At 40.1% G+C, this 17,911-nt stretch overlaps 1 protein-coding gene across 9 annotated transcripts in view; it reads left to right on the forward strand.

The window, feature by feature from the left end:
- Positions 1-6,301: 6,301 nt before the first annotated feature.
- The window catches only part of LOC105266446 (uncharacterized), a 98,559-nt gene continuing 86,949 nt past the window's right edge, over positions 6,302-17,911 (forward strand). For 4 of the 9 annotated variants that reach the window (XR_892168.1, XR_892167.1, XR_892166.1 and 1 more), the window contains exons 1-3: positions 6,342-6,842; positions 6,942-7,167; positions 16,731-16,829. Coding sequence is in view for 1 of the 9 variants with exons in the window: in XM_011304611.1 (XP_011302913.1) it covers positions 7,155-7,167; positions 16,731-16,829 (112 nt within the window). In the remaining 8 variants the exon portion in view is untranslated. Of the gene's footprint in view, positions 6,843-6,941; positions 7,168-16,730; positions 16,830-17,911 lie in introns of all 9 variants that reach the window. The other 5 variants (XR_892169.1, XR_892170.1, XM_011304611.1 and 2 more) reach the window with 4 other exon arrangements.

The raw sequence follows: 17,911 nt of genomic DNA on the forward strand, positions 1-17,911 counted from the left end.
CATTGGGAATCCGTTCACGCAGCTACGTGCATATCGCCAAAAAGAGAGCTTTGTATGTGGACGGCCACATACAGTAGATAGTCATCCTCAATCAAATTTTTCATTTGGTGTTGATTCAACTTCAATTTGTCATTCTCGTCCTTGTTATAAAAATAGATGAATAAGAGTATGGCGTATACTCCAAACTGTAATACACACAGAAAAATACAGTAATTTACGAGATGTCTGATTTCGTACATTATGGGTTAAAACCACGGAAATTACGCCTAGAATGTCGTAAATTACTGCTCTTGGACCGCAAATTCCGATTCCGAAAAATTACAACGATCCATATTGTGAGTTACAAGATTCGACCACGGAAATGACGTGCGTGACTCCGTATTTTACGACCTCAAACTATTAATTTACGATGTCGAATCTCGTAATTCACAAGATGGGCCCTCGCAATTTACGAATTCGGAATCCTAATTTACGCGATCGATCTCATAATGTACGGGTTTTTGGCCGCAAAAAACGAGATGCGACCCCGTAATTTACGCTCCCTTTCCCGTAGTGTACGACATCTCAATTATGTAAAATCTAATTGGGATGGTAAATGTAAGGACACATGTTAGACAAATTTTTTTGGGCAACATTAAATCTTCATGTTTGAGGACATTTTGGGCCATCTTCATTGGTACCTAATTTTTAGTGAATTTTTCTCAACATTTTTCCAAAAGATATATAAAAATGACGAAAATGTTGAAAAGTCGGCAATTTCTGCAAAATTTAAGAAATTTTACGGAAGCTATGAAAGATAGCTTATTATTTCTCTCAGAATTTTGCGTCTTTGATTTTGTAGTAAGTACTTTTATTTGGATTTTTTTTATTTAGTTGGAATAAATCGAATAAGATACAATATAATACAAGCTCTGAAATCACGCGACAATAGTGTCCGAAATACGCTACGTTGAATGACTGTCAAAGGAGTGTACGGTTGGCAGGTCAAGGCCCGAATGCCTAATTGTCCTCCGACTCTGTCCATTCACCCTGTGGGGTCCTTGTTTTGGGCCCGACGTCACTAGAGGGTGTCAAGCCCTCGCCTCTTCCCATCAGCCCTCCTATTTCCCCTGGCCACCGGTTCAATACAAAATTTCCCCGCTTTAATCGGCCAACCTGACCTGAAAGTCGTCCTCGGCTTTTTCGAGTGAGCGGAAAGAAAATCTGTAACAGCTGTTTCCAACCTGCTAATTAAATTATCGTCTCATTTTCGAAAGTCTGTTTTTTTTTCGAACGTGGTACAACCCTGGATCAATTACCACCTCCACATCGAAGTGATCGGCCCCAACTTGTTGGTAGGAATTGATTCCAGCTTTGTTACCAAGGGTGGCGCCTAGGATTAGATGCGCAAGGTAGCTCCTCGGACACCTGAAGGTGTAATCAAGTACAATGTGCTTTCTCTCTTTTCCTCCCCTTTTTTTTCTTACTTTGCTTCTAGCTTCGATGGCACTCGGAGTGTCTGACCATTTTCCTTGCCCAATCTCAACTCATTTACATGAGGTTGGTTCAAATGGCAGTCGAGAGTGCCTGACCATCGTTCTAGTTCAAGTGCATTGTCCTAATCGGAGTCTAGCATCAATGGCACCCGCAGGTGTCTGACAATTGTTCTAGTCCGAGGACCACCCCGTTTAAGGGCCTAACTTCAATGGCACCCGAAGGTGTCTGACCATTGTTCTGACTCCAACCGGAAGTCCAGCTTCAATGGCACCTAAAGGTGTCTGACCATTGTTCTGACTCCAACTGGAAGTCCAGCTTCAGTGGCACCTAAAGGTGTCTGACCATTGTTCTGACTCCAGTGCTAGTTACTCACCAATCACTCCATGGCATCAAACATGACCCATTTTTGGAGACTGTCTACGGCAACGACCTGCCGCTGGTTCGGTGACTTTTTGAGGTTCCTCATGTCTTGTACCTCATACCTGTCGTCTGGAAGGACTGCTGTTACCTTGAAAGGTCCCTTCGCTTTCGCGACCAGCTTTTTGCTCTCACCCGTTGCCGCTGGGCTGGCAGCAACCATGATTACATCCCCTACCGCATAGGTCTCAGCTTTGAACCTCCTGGAATCAAATCTTTTTTTCTGGGTGGCCTGTTCCCCGTCTGTCGAGACCTTGGCCTCTTTCCGCATTTCCCTCAAATCTATCTGGTCCAACTTTGTCTGGATCCCTGCTTGAAGGTGTGCGTCAGCCGCACTCCGTGGTTGGTACCCTAGCAATCATTGTGCCGGCGTCCTCTTTGTGGTGCGATTAACGGCGCAGTTGATCGCGCTCTGCACTCCCTTTACATTTGTGTCCCACATGTCCGCAGCTTCACCTGCGCTCGTTGTGGCCAACGAGTGGAGCAACGTCCGGTTCAAACGCTCACATTGACCATTAGCCCTTCGCGTGGCCACAGCATTGAGAACGTGCTTGATTCCGTACTCTTTGCAGAGAGTTTGGAAAGTGTGGGAGGTAAAAGCACTACCCCTGTCGCTGATGATGCGAGTGGGCACTCCGAATATGGCAAATAATTGTCCGAGGGCTTTAACGACATGTTTAGTTTTTGTATTTCTGACGGGCTTTAATATACAAAATTTCGTGAATGCGTCTATTATTGACAGTATCTGTGTATTTCGTCGTTTACTTGAAATGAAAGGCCCAACATGATCAATGTGCAATGTGTGGAATGGAATAGCTATTTTTTCAATTGGGTGTAGTTCTCCCGGTTTTTCCCCGGTGTTGGATTTATAATACAGGCAGTTTAAACAAGACTTGACATACTTTGATATAAAGCGTCGCATTCCCTTAAACCAGTAGTTTTCTTTAACCTTTCGGAAAGTTCTGTCAAACGCAAAGTGACCCTGGTCATCATGACATAGTCTAACTATGTTAAATCTCGACATTCTCGAAACCAACCATTTATTCCCTTCTTCCGTTCTCCGGAATACAACCCCCCCCCCCCCCTTTAGGGTATACTTGTCAAAGTAATCTTTTGTTTCGGGTTGTACATCACCGCTCTCCAAGACTTTTCTAATAATCCCGATGTCCGGATCTTGGGCTTGTGCTACGTTAATCCATTCAGCCTCAGTCACGTCAATTGATAGGCATTCCACCGGATTACGACTTAAATAATCTACATGCGCGACCTGCGACCCGGGTCGGTACACAATTTCGAAATCGTAATCCTGGAAGTACACCCACCACCGAGCTACCCGAGGCTGTATGCCTTTTTTATTTGCTGTGGCGCGCACAGCGCTACAATCTGTAACGATGGTGAACTTGATTCCCAGCAGATATACCCGGAATACCTTGAGAGCTGTAAACACGGCTAGGGTCTCCAGGTCGTAGGAGTGATATTTTTTCTCGATTGGGGTTGTTTTACGACTGTAATAGGCCACCACTCGTTTGAGCATCCCATGCTTTTGAATGAGGATAGCCCCTAGACCGATCGCGCTGGCATCCGTATGTACCTCTGTTTCGAGCTCGGGGTTATAAATGGCTAGTATGGGTCTTGTGGACAATATTTCCTTTAATTCCTTTACAACCTGGGATTCCGGTAAACCCCAATTCCACTGCGAATCTTTTCGGCGTCCCTACCCTTTTCTACCTGACCTTCCGTTGTCCGGCTAAACACAACTCCGCTCTTGTCGGCAATTGCGCATATGCCTGGCTGATCCAAAATATTTCTGCCAATTAGTATCTCACGCGTTAGATCGAAATCTGGTACGATAAGGACCCTTAGTTTGAGTGAGATATTATCTACGGTGATCATTATTTTTGCTCGACCTATCGGTGTAACCATTGCATGATTGAATCCCATCAACGACTGACTCGTCTCCTTAATTTTCAAATTCATTCTCCTTCCAACACTCTCTCTGATAAGCGAGCAGTCGCTTCCTAGGTCAATCATGCAATGCTCAACCTCGTTATTAATAAGGCACTCTTTGAGCGGTTTGCCTGTCTCGCGGGTCTCTATTTTAAGGACGTCTAAGGTCTCGGAATTCACGGTTAGTCATGCCTTTTGTTCCCCTTTATTCCCTTCATTTCTGCGTTTCTTAAAGCAATCTTTCTCCGAGTGATTTGAGAGTCCGCAGTACTCACATCTGGGCCCTTTATTGTCGCCACGACCATTTTTATTAGGGGTTTCCTCGGTTTTTGAGGCCGTGGTCCCCGAGTTGTCACGGCAAGCGTGCATTTTATGATCCCTCTTTCCGCAGCGAAAACATGTGTTGGGTTTTCCCCGGAGGGATTTCGGTCCCATTCGCTTCGCGTCTTTATTTTCTTTTGTCGAGTTTAAGTCGAGACTACTTAAACATATCGTCAAGTCAGCGAAAGTAGTGCATTTGGCGGCAATTACGTGTCCTCTCACGATTCCATCGGTAATTCCGCAAGTGACACAATCGACGATTAATTCCTCTGGCATTTCCCACGCGAGCTTTTGGAATTTCGCGATTTTCTCAAAACTATAGGTTTCTAAATTCTGGCCCGGCTTGCTCTTATACACGCATGCTTCCTCAAGTAATTTGCCGAAGCTTTGTTTACAAGGAAAACGTTTCGCGACGGCTATTTCAAATGCTTCCCAACTCAAGATTTTCCTACTAGAAAGGGCAGTGGCATTCCACCATGTCCTCGCATTGCCTTTAAATTTCAAAGGGGCTAAGTACAATTTTTCCCTGTTATTCCACCCATACATAATTGCACACTGATTAATGTTATCTAGCCAATCAGCGGCACTCATTTCCTTGCTCGCTGGATCAAAATCTGCTAGTACCTTTTCATTGAGGTATCGACTTCTAGAGTTTTCTGAATTCACGCGGTCCCCTGAGCTCATCAATACTGAGTTTTTGATTGCCTCAGCCTGAACTACTGACGTTTCCACTAGTTTCGGGATCGTATCTGATAAAGCCTCGAGCAATCTAGCCACATCGGAGTTACCACTAACCTGACTACCCTTTGCTGAAAAGCTTCTTTTGCTACGGCTGCTTCCGCTACGACGACTTCTTGGCGTTTTTGAACGGCTTCTCGAGCGGCTCCTGGTGTCGTCCCTTCTGGTATCGTCCCGGGAACGTTCCCGACGATGTCGTCGGCTGCTTCGACGTCCCTCCCTGTCATCTCTTGAATGGCTTCCAACGAGGATGGGGGATCTAGCTCTCCTCTCCTCGGAACGGTGATTAACATCCTGGTCTGCCATTTTTCTACTATTTGGCACTGCACTTCAGATACGCGTTAGTCACTTTCTTTTATATATATGAAAACGTGTGTATATCCCACTTCTGATCTGTAGTAAGTACTTTTATTTGGATTTTTTTTATTTAGTTGGAATAAATCGAATAAGATACAATATAATACAAGCTCTGAAATCACGCGACAATAGTGTCCGAAATACGCTACGTTGAATGACTGTCAAAGGAGTGTACGGTTGGCAGGTCAAGGCCCGAATGCCTAATTGTCCTCCGACTCTGTCCATTCACCCTGTGGGGTCCTTGTTTTGGGCCCGACGTCACTAGAGGGTGTCAAACCCTCGCCTCTTCCCATCAGCCCTCCTATTTCCCCTGGCCACCGGTTCAATACAAAATTTCCCCGCTTTAATTTCTTTCATCTTTCAGCAGTGTTTCCAAAATTATCAAAATTTTTAAAATTTCTTTGGAAAAATTTTGAGAAACGTTACTGAAAGTCATGTTCAGATTGCCCAAAATATCCTCAAACATGAAGATTTAATGTTGCCCAAAAACGTTTTTCTAATATGCATCCTTGTATTTACCATTCCATTCACAGATTTGACGTGCTTGAGATGTTGTAAATTATGGGAAAGGGAGGGTAAAATAAGAGATCAAATTTCGTATTTCACGATCTAAAATTCACGAAATTGATCCCGTAAATTACGGTTCCGAATTCGTAAATTACAAGGACCCATCTCGTGAATTACGGGTTTAATGCCGTAAAATACGAGCCCAAGTACGTAATTCACGATATGGATCCCCGTAATTTACGCGTTTGGAATCGTAATTTACGCGATCGACCTTATAATTTGCGACATAACAATCGTAATCTATGAAACAAAAGCAGTAATTTACGACTTTCTGGGCGTAATTCATGTGGTTTTAGCCCGTAATTTACGTTTTCAAACTCGTAATGTACGAAATCAGAAACTCCGTATATTATCATTGAAATCTTGTATTTTAAGTATAGTGTTTTCTGTGTGCATAGCTGATATTTATTGTACACAAAAATGTCTCCACAAAAGAAGCATCGTTCATAATGGGCCTCGTTTGGCCTTATCAGCCTCGCACAAACAATCTAAGATAAACTTCAGACACATGTTTCAACCAGCCTGTTCTCAGTTCATTGCAGTGAAAATCAACAAATCTTAATCTATAGAATTAAACTCGTCCTCGTATAATCATTGTCATTGAGTGTCAATTAACCTGTTTGTTGTCGCGTTATTCCCGTTTTTTCATAGTAGTCTACAGGAAATAGAATAGTGATTGAGGTTCGAAAATGAAAAGTGAAACCATGAAATATCAAGACTCACTAATCGTCATTCGTTTTAAATGTCACTATGTTGAAACAGTTTTGAAATTATGTGTCATAAAGATCGAGAAATCAAACACCTATAAATAAAAAGAAAGCGGAGATTCGACGGGAGGTCATAGTACAGTAATTATGATAAAAATGTGGATATTTGTGACGTTTGTAATTACATATTTTTACGAAAGCGAATCTGTATTCCAAGCTCGAAGTAACATACTGGGAACGAAGAGTTGCAAGAATAGTTCAGTGTACTAGAACTATAGAACTATAGAACGAGTACGAGTACTTATTACTGAAGTGAATATTCCGTTGTCTTTTAATTTAAGCTACAAAAAGTGCTATTGAAAATGAATTTCTATTAATCTACTGTTTTATCTCTTCCTATACTTCTACTAGACGCTCGTTAAGCACAGTATGGGATTGTGTTGTGAGGAGATAAAACAAAGAATTTGGTCATGGAACATTCCTCACAACAGATGATGGAGACCGAATATTTTGAGACATCGTGGAAATCAAGAGCGCGGATTTTACGCAGACGTCTCGTTCATTTAATTAGGGCAGCTACGACCAAGTGTCGGAGAAAGACTGGCTACTCCAGATTTTTGACTGATGATGAAAAAAGGTTTAAAAAATTTTTTAAATATTTTTGATACTTTGTGTATTAATGAATTTTGTAGTTTGTAATTAATTGGATTATTATGTAATGTGTGATTAATTGAATTATTAATACACTGAAAGCATAATTCGTCGAATACGATAGATAAAACGTTATTTACGAGGTTTGCGATCGCATAAATTGCCACTTTGAAGACGTGAACTACGATTTTTGACATGGCAATGGTGGGTTTTATTATGTACATTTTTTATTTCATTTGAGCATGGAGCACTTCATGTCAACTCGACCAGCCTATGACCTCGAGACCCTTAGATTTTAATCACATATTTTTTAGAGGTGTAGCTAACTGAAAAAAGCACTCTCCATGTTTTCTTTTTTCTCTAATTTTTATTTTTTTGTTCAAGACGAAAGCTAGAAAAAAACTCCATGCTCTAAAAAAGTGGAAAAATACTCAAATTTTGAAAAAATAGGAATAGTTTTTAAAACTTTATTACAGCATAGTATTATTGATAGGAAGCTCATTTACTAGGATAACTCTCATTTGTTGAAGGGATTAAATTTTTATTTTATTTTGATCATATTTTATAAGTCGAAATCCATTTCGAGCTGAAACGCCTGCAAATATGGAAAAACAAGTAATTGATTGTTACTTCAGATGTTATTTATTTCTTTTCAATTTCATTTTGCCATAAATTTCATTGCTGGCTGGCTTCCGAATGGAATACCTGTAATCTCTCAAAGTTTCAGATTTTTGGAATAAATATTCGCGTTTCGATCATTTAAAAACTAAAAGCAACGTTGACCCTTAGAATATCCTACTTCGCTAAATTACTGAACTGTGGCACGTTTCAGATATTAAGGGAGCGGCGAACTTAGTGTCAAAAGAGTCCTGTCCTTAAGTGGTCAATGACCTGAACACTTGGCCAAAAGCGTATGAAGAAATTTATTAAGACTTGATCATAAACCAGTATCTTTGCCACGTGGTGATCACGTCCATAGAAGCCATTGAATAATCTGACATCGAAAAATATTAACACTCCCGTTCAGGAAAAGATCATCGCAATAGTTGACTCTTCTGAGTGAACCACGAGTCTTCTGAATAAACCATTTTTTCCAACCTCTTCAATACGAAACATTGTGGCCATAACAGAAAACTTTGTGCCAAATTTCAAGCTGATGGGTTGATTTTCAGAATGCGAGAACGCTTACCACAAATTTTCGCGAAAAACAGGAAAATGGAAATTTCTCCATATTAGTCCGCGAACACATACAACTCTTTGGTTGATCTAGATAGGACAAAATGTAACAAATATTTTGAAGAAAAGCAAAATTAAATCAGATTCGTTTTTGAGATACTTGTGAAAATCGTTTCAGATACAAAGCTGAAAATTTTCTGAACGAATCATTCAATCTTCTGCCATATCCACCATCATCTGCAATACAAAACATTGCAGTCATAAGAGGAATCTTTTGGCTAAATTTCAAGTTGATTGATTTTTAAAAATCAGAGAAGGTGTAAAAGACATTTTCTCGAAAAAAATGAAAATTCAAATACCTTGAAAACTTTGCGCGGGTAGATATACATATTCTGACTGATCCATATAGAGTACATTCAGACGAACATTTCAAAAGAATACAAAATGTTAACGGTGGAATAGTTTCTGAGATATTTGCAAAAAACTTTTCAGAAACAATCACCGATATTTAAAAAACTACTTAACCGATCGGGCTGAAATCTAGCACAGATCAAGTCCATATTAGGACCTATGAACTGACGAAATTTCATATTTTTAGAGATTAATTTACCCGTTTATTCTTATTTTGTAAAATTGACCCCCAGTTGACTGTTTGCATATACACACATAGCCTTTAAACTACGTATTTTTAGGTTTCAGACTGTCAACGTCTTTTGCACGTAGAATTAGAAGATAGAAAAATCGAAAGATTCCTTAAATCCATGTGAAGAAAAACTGCGTAAATTTGGTTCCATAGTTTTTTGTTATTTTCATTATTTATATATACACGTAGGTGCAACAGAGCTACTAAACTAGCTATACCAAAGAAGCTAACAGTCCTTCACTATTACGTCAAAATGATCATCTCCATAACTTCACTCTGTATAGTCTACATATATCTTGAAATATCAGCGTAAATAATGGATGTAACAAAAAAATGCTGAATCAAATTTATGCAGTTTTTCTCAAGAAATATTGTTTGTGTGAGACTTTTTCCATACCTGTAGTCGCTTCAGCTCTAGATTGATTTAAATCATGACAAACTAAAATTCCCAGTGGATTCGAATAAAGCGGCTTGAGAAGGATATGATCAAGATTTAGAAAAATTTAGTTCCTTCAGCAATATGAGAGTTATCCTAGTAAATAGAGTTCCCATCAATAATACTATGTTGTAATAAATTTTTAAAAACTATTCCTATTTTTTCAAAATTTGGGAATTTTTCCACATTTTTACGGCATGGAGTTTTTCTTCTAGCTTTCATCTTGGATACAAACATAAAAATCAGAATAAAAATTTAAAACAACATTGAGAGTGCTTTCTTCAGTTAGATTTTTTATATAAGTCTCATAAAAAATCACGATCAAAATCTGAGACGTCGAGGTCATTGGCTGGTCGTGTTGGCATGGAATGCCCCACATTGTTATTGAGTATCAAATGGATGTTTTTCCTCCATCATGTTGGTTGGTCAACTGCATGTGTCTTAATTATTTTTCTGTACTTGGAAGATTCCACGGAGTCAATATCTGAATTTACCCGCCTTCAACAATTTTTCCTCTTTTTGTTTCCGAATGGAAAGCCCCTTCTTGACATGGTTGTTTTTATGACCTTGTTTCCTGTGCGGTCAAAGGCTCCCTCAATATCGAGGGAAACGCTCATTGCGTAGCCCTTTGCCCCTATCTGCTCCTCAACCTCTGCCACCAGGTGGTGTAGGCTGGTCTCAGTGGATCTTCCTTCGCTGTAGGCGTACTGAGCAAAGGACAGATATGTGTGTAACGTGGCCAATTTTTCTTATCGGGAAAATAGGGCGTCATCCGCCCTTCCTTTCCCGATCAAATAAAAACCTATATAGGCGCCAGTTGATTTCTCTCCTCGGAAGCAACAAACGCGATTAAAACCGAAACGGAACCAAATTCCTCAGAACCAAAACCCAAAACATAAATTAAAATCAGAACGATCGGAGGAACGGTGGTGATTTGCTGCGTTGCTCAGGGCTCAAGTTGTGGAGAGAGAGGTGAGTCGATATTGGAACGAGGTTCGGGGTATTAGGAAACTTAGAAAACGAGAAGAGGAAAAAAGAGAGCTTGAGAGATTAAATTAGAACATTAGATATATTTACCGGCCCGATACAGAATACAAAAACAGATAGAAAAAAAATATTTAAAAAAAAGGGAAAACGCGGAAAAAGACATCCGTGGCGAACTTGCAAAAATGAAATAGAGTAGCAGAAAAGATGAACAGATTAAAACCAAAAGGAAATATAAAGAGAAAGTAGAATTATTCCGTGACATGGTAGGCGAGAGAGACTAAGACTAGCAATAACACATTAACAACCAAAAAAAAGTCGGGGGTGAGTTAGGCAAAAGCATCGAGAGCGAAAGGGACCCGTGATTAATTGAACTATTAACTCCGTGATTAATTGAATTATTACTCATCCAATTAAGCTCGCCTTCCGGCGAATCCCTCAAAATTAGTCCTAGACTCCAAAATTTCGCTAACTGAGACCCTTACCCAGGTGGGGAAATCCAAGCTTGGACGATGGGTCCAAGCTTGGATCAGCTTAGGATACCAAGCTTTGGAATTCCTAGCTTGAACCAAGCTTGATTCAATATATCATATCTAGGTCATTCCAAGCCTTGGAATTGCTAGCTTGAACCAACCTTGATTCTAGGGAATTGTCATGGTTAAACCAAGCTTGGTGATATAATGCAAAAACAAGCTGGTATACCAAGGTAGTTTCGATCATGGCCCAGGTTTGGAATTCCGAGCTTCAACCACGCGGCTTCAACCAAGCTTGATCCAATATATGATGTCTAGGTCATTCCAAGCCTTGGAATTGCTATCTTGAACCAACTTTGATGTTATGGAAATACATTGTTTAACAAAACTTGGTGAAAATAGGCAAATCGAAGCTTGGGTACCTGGGAAATTCCGACCATTTTCCAAGCTTGGATCCAAGCTTGGATCCAAGCCTGGAATGGATGGATAAAATAATAAATAAAAAAAAAATAATAATAATAATGGCTATAATAATAACAATCAATTAGTTACAGATAGAATAAATCTAATTATTCTATGTAATATTATTCTATCTAATTTATCTTTGAGGGGGGGGGGGGCGAGAAAAAGTCACTTATGTTAATGAATAATGTAAATTAAGTAAATAGTTATTGATGTTAGTTACATTAAATAAGTAGAACGTTATTCAACAACAGTATTTCTATAAAGTTGACATAGAGTTTATATGCACAATTAAAAATTACAAGTTATAAGTGCGTGTTAGCTCAGTGGTAAGGCGTAGGTTTCATAATGTTAGGATCATGCGTTCGGATCTCGGTTGCGGCGGTCAATTTTTAAGTTAATTAATTAGGTTTTTTCAAAGATCAATTTATTAGGGAATGATAAATAGAGGCAAAATTGACTTGTATCTACAATAAAAAACTAATTATTTCATTTTTGCCTCTATTTTAATCAATAATTGCTAGATAAGTTGAAGGATTGGTTAAGGATTGGATCCTAGGCTCGGCTTGGATTTTACGTTCAAGTTTGAATCAAGGTTGGTCCAAGTTTGGCCCAGGCCTGGACTACCTTCATTTTAGCATCTTGGCTCAACCTTGGATCGAGTTCGACGTCCGAGCTTGAACTAGCGTTACAAACCAAGGAATAACCAAGGTTGGTACAATCTTGAATTCCAAGCTTGAGCCAAGCTAGGTTAGGCTTGGTCCGAGCTTGGCCCAAGCTCGGACCAATGGTTAATCCCCACCTGGGTAAGGGTCTTTAATTACGTAATTACGGGATGAGGAAACGAGATTCTCTCAAAAGAAAAATATCTGCGGGTACTTCGGTCAATCGTGGCCGCCCTATAATGCCGCATAACCCGAGCATAAATACTGCCCTCACATAAAAAAAATAGATGACAAAAAAAACGGGAAACAGCGCATTTTCCGTCGACGGAAGAGCTGATTCGTATACGGCACAAAGTCTCAACCATACTCGAGACCCACAAAAATGAATATAATCCGAACCGATAGCGTCAATTAACTCACGAGAAATTTAACCCCACGACAATAGGCGTTTCACAAAAAAATGCGAAACGCTGAGGGAACGCACATTTTTAGGTGGGATGCAACCGCATGGCGATAAAATCAAAAAACGGCAAGTCGCTAATGAGCCCTTGAATCCATCATTCCCCAACGCGAAAATCCCAGGAGAAGACTTTAGGAGATGCTCCCAGCTCGGCAACTCTCTCTCCTAATTTTCTGAATTTTGGTGTATTCGTGGGTCGCCCTTTTTTTCACTCCTTAAAATCGTGATAATGGGAACGATGATGTTCCTCCAGGAAAATCCGGCATCAACCGGTATGTATCACGCACATCTAACAAAAAACCGTAATTGGCCACCCTGCACTCTCAGAAGTTTTAAGCTCTCCATGTAAACCCGCAAAGCCCGATTTTAAAGGAGAAAACATCAACAAATCCAACATCCGAAATCGACACAATACGAAACCCACCATGAGAAGAGCCAGTGTACTCACCGGGGTTTTCCTGGTTTCCCTATGTATATTCCTATATTCCGATGATTTCGCGGTATAGGGCTTAAGGAAACCCTAAATTATAAAAAAAAATAACCCTAAAACGTATTAAAATTCGTTTCTCTTACGGCCCTGGCAATTTCCGCGGGGCCTTCCACCCAAAACCAAGATCGAACCCGCTATAACCGAAAACATTTTGGGGGTCGATAGCCCTCACAAAATAAAAAAAAAATAATGGGTAAGCAAAATCTCTCTCGCATGCCCTACACACTTACGTACTTCTAAGGGATCCCTGCGGTTTGCCTTACATGCTAGATGCAAATTTTTTTGCGTTCATAAAAATAATGGTCTTTTTCAGTTGAGTCAATGAGTTTCAGTGAACTCATTTTCAGCAGCTAAGGCTTGCTCAGCCGTGTTCTCATCGTCAGCCTTTGTAATTTTCATCAGAGTTATATTCGTTTTCTCAACAGTGACTATTTATTACGAATAATTCGCTTCATATTATTGGGTAAAGTTATCGCTCCACCTCAAAGTATTAAACAATTGTTCTATTTTATTTATTGAATTGCTGCAAATATCCTCTGGACATCAAATAATTGTTGAGGGTAATTCCTCATCATGAACGTATAAAAAAAAGTTTTCCTATAGGCCAGTCAAATTGGATCTTAACCACCTCAAAAGGTCCTGGCAGGCTGAAATTTTACCAAAATGTAGAGAAAATTCCCCTCATCATTATATTAAAAATGTGCACCCACACGTTCAGCAGAAGTGTGCTTAATTAATTAAAAATTAATTAAAAAGTTGGGGCGAACGCCAAAGAACTGTACTGGATTAATTGTTCTAATCCCTTCGAAAAGATAAAAATATTCAGAGGTTGGGCTGATCGAATTCTTCAAATTTCGAGTCGAAGTCATGTTCCTAATTCTACTATTATTTTTTAATTAATTTTTAAACATCGTTGAGCACAAAAAGACCCAAACAATCAGCTGATTGTGTATGTCCGGCCCGCCGTTGCGCGCGCCGCTCATGGGTATACGCGGGATGCGCAGGAGTTTGAAATGCCCTGTCCAGTGCGTCCAGTTCAGTGCGTCCAGCGACGCGCGCATCAGGGGGGCGGGCATACGTGATCAGCTGATTATTTGGGACCTTTTGTTCCAAATCGTGTTAAAAAAGTAAATAAAAAATAACGAAGAGCTTGGGAACATTGCTTCTACTTGCAATTTGAAGAATTGGGTCGGCCCAACCTCTGGATACTTTTATTTTTCCGATAGGATTAGACAAATCAACCCACTGTAGTTTTTTGGCGTTCGCCCTCATTTTTTCATTAGTTTTTAATTAATTAAGCATATTTCTGCTCAACGTGTAGATGCACATTTTTGATATTGTAAGAGACTAAATATTTAACGATTTATTTTAATTAATTAATCCGATCTTCCATTTATTGTTAACAATCAAACTTTGGTTTAAAGACTCGATATAATATAAGCTGGGTTGATTGTGGTAAATTTATTGTTGCTTGCTCGAGAGTTCGTCTCCAAGTGTTCTCAGTCACCAAATCGTCCAGGGTATTAGGTCTACCCATTAGACAAAGCCCTTTGTCTATGGGGTTGGTCCACGTGTTGGGCTGTTTTGTATAAACAGCCCAAATATTTCCATTATTCCCTCTGATCTGTCACAACAGGTCTCTTGTTCGTTTTAACGTCGAAAATATTTCCAACAATATGATGATTAGGGGAATTTTCTCTACATTTTAGTGCAATTTCAGCCTGTCAGGACTTTTTTGGGTGGTATCAAGTATAAACGCGAGTCTTGTTTCACTGGCCTACTAGTATTTTGCCTATTTTGAATAAAAAATTGGTATTAATGATAAATTTTAAATCGAACCAAGGCTCGTGGAGGGAGAAAAATCGAATTAGAGCAGGCAGCTTGTTAAGGGGATGAAGCCCCTCTCCCAGCTCTCCCGAATGAACCTCGGGAGCCGCGTGAGCTCGATGACCCCAGGTTGCCAGGCAGTGGTGTAAATCACGGAATTCGGAAGGAAAATAATAATTGCCGAACGCATTTCCGAAATATATTCTCCAAGATTTTCCATTGCACATTTATATTTTTTAATTTTATGTCTCAACTTTAAAACTGAAATTTCGCACCAATTTTTGCGGGTCAGCGATTTTTGCTCGACTTGCATGCCACTCTGCGTGGCTGCCGGGAATATCGTCACCACTTATTTAGAGACAAAAGTTAATTGAGTACCCATTAGGATTTGGGCATTATTCCGACCCTAGTAATAGGATAACTCCCGACGGGCGGAAGTTTACCGGGCTTTTCAGCGGAGCTCAAAATCGGAACTGATCGCGCTGAAGATGCAAACTGCAATGTTGGCAGTATCGGCAAAACGCTGAAACAAACAGCTGCATCCATTGGATAATTCGATGATCTGTTACACAACAATAGATGTAATCTATTGATTTTTTAAAATTCTTCTTGAGATCCTTGTTTCTCCTTTCCATTTACGGTGTTATAGGCGCCTCTGATCTCATAGTCTTGAGCCTCTCCTACTATTCTTCTCTGTCTGTTTTTGCAATATCAGTAATCGTATCATGGGATCTCTCCACTTCCATCTCGCACCATGGGCACGTAGCATCCATCGTTATTCTTAGCCTCATCTTGTATTCTTCTGTCCGTCAGTGACCGGTTATTACTCTGGCTGAGCCTCTCAGGGTTATGCGCTCTATCTATAATAGTGCTTCGATCGTTGATGTTGTGGTTTTCCTATATATCATTTTGATGTATTCAAATCTCTTGCAACTATTCCACATGATAGTAAGCTGAAGTAGTGTCCAATTAAAGAGATGTTCTTTATTTAGGGAAGGTAGTGCGTGCACATAATTTGTCACGCTGACGGTTGAGGAGCGGACCTGTCATGCATCAACCTGTCTGCTGTAAGGTTACGTCTGCTTCCTGGCTAAGGAGGTCTCCAGAGTAGTTGAATCATGTGCATTGTTGCGATACTGCTGAGTACATCTAGACACTCCTTGACAAGCTCTGATTTTACTACCATACCCGGCAATGCCTTCAGTACATCTTGGGTAACCTTGCATACATAAATGCGATTCTTCTTGTGTGCTCTTGCCAGGATACCTCTGACCCAGGCACTAAATGCTGCTATTTCAGATTTAAGATGGTAGCTTGGTCATCGATCCTGTAAGATATTTTAGTCTTGGAAGCAATTGACCTGACCCCTATCCCCGCACTTCTATTCCATGTAGTGTCATCCCTAGACCAGACAAGTCCGTTCGGTATTAGAGCGGTTTTGGCGACCTCCCCGGTGGCCTTGGGTGGAATGAGCACCGATAAGCGCTTGTCAAAATAATGCGACAGAGCAGTTACCATTCGATCCATAAGCGCTTCATCTTCAAGATATATCGCCACCTGTCTAGTTCTAACAGCCCTCCACGAGGATCTTTAGTCTCAGTACTGTGGCGGTTGCTGCATAAAGAACCCCAATGTCAAAATGTTATATAACATAGAAAAATGTATTCGGATTAATAATTAAAAAATGGTTTTTTGACTGATCCATAATAGTTGATATAAATAACATTGATAAAATACTAAAAAATCGAATAATTCTTGAAATCCCTAAAAATTAAAAACTACATTTTTTAATAGTTTCTATTTCTGACAAAATTTCAGAGTAATCTAAAATGTGCTTGGAGGAGAGCCATGTGGTTTTCTAACAAATGTCTTGTATACGTAAATCCGTGAAAGTGCAACCTATAACAACTAATTCTTTCTATTGTTTTTATAGGTGGTTGTCGGCAGTCGAATATGATTTGTCCACCAGAGTTGGCATACCCTTTACCCCTTGTTGAAATATTCATCACTCGAAGAGCAGAAAAATATCAAGGTAATGACCATCATCATTGAAATTTGCGGAAATCCAATTTTTTTCGCGGAAACTGTGGCAAATTGTATCGGAAGACGGTTACCGTATATGAATTGATATTTTGAAGACATAAAATTAATAACTTTAGCAGATTTTTTTTAGAATTCATATAACGTCTGTTATATTCAATTGAATATATGGTAAGCTATTAGAAATTTCACCGGTACTCTTCAGGTGGGGATATCCAAGTTTGAATGATGAGCACAACCATAAATCAACCTATGATACCAAGCTTTGGATAAATTTCTAATTCAAATCAATCTCGATTTTATGAAATTATCATCGTTTGAACCAACTTGATGATACAATACACATACAGACTTTGACCAAGTTCTGATCATGGTCGAGGTTTGCAATCCCGAGCTTGAACTCGGCAGCGTCAGCCAAGCTTGGTCTAATATAGTATATTCAGGTTATTTCAAGCCTTGAAATTTCCTCATAACTGGAGATGAACGCGCCCTACGCGCGCGTATTGTTACTTTTGTGGTGCTGCTACATGAGTTTCTATTTCATTTTTCAACGATAGATATATATGAATCGGAGTTCAATTTTTTTTTAAATAAAAGAAATATATATAAATAATAATGAGGCCATCGTTTCCCGTGTTAGAGGCGGCTAACGCGTTTTCAGCGGGTCTAGGGTTCGTAAACGCTAAAAGAGCGAGGGAGTGCAGTGGGTGTATAGGTAAGGGTGGCCGCGGCTAGGGTCAAGGGTAGGGAAGATTTGGGTTAATTAATTAGGGGTGTGACAACTCTCTTTGATATGAGTAAAAAGACTGGAGGTGGAGGAGAGACAGGGGTGTGAGACTAAAGGAAAGGTGGAGAATATGAGGGGGAAGATTGGGGAGTGGAAGAGAATGTGGAGAGACGAAAGCAGAGAGCCGTGGGGAAGGGTTGAAACCCTTGAAGCGGCGGCAGCGGATGGGATCCAACAGATGGTACGAGTTCGTAAGGACGACGGAAGGAATTCCGGAGTACCTGGAGAAGGTGAAGAAAGAGAAAAAATGGCAAAGGATCTTGAACTTCAGGACTGAGGGGGGGGGG

This window comes from Fopius arisanus, unplaced genomic scaffold (assembly GCF_000806365.1).
Source record: "Fopius arisanus strain USDA-PBARC FA_bdor unplaced genomic scaffold, ASM80636v1 scaffold00038, whole genome shotgun sequence".
Taxonomy (NCBI): domain Eukaryota; kingdom Metazoa; phylum Arthropoda; class Insecta; order Hymenoptera; family Braconidae; genus Fopius; species Fopius arisanus.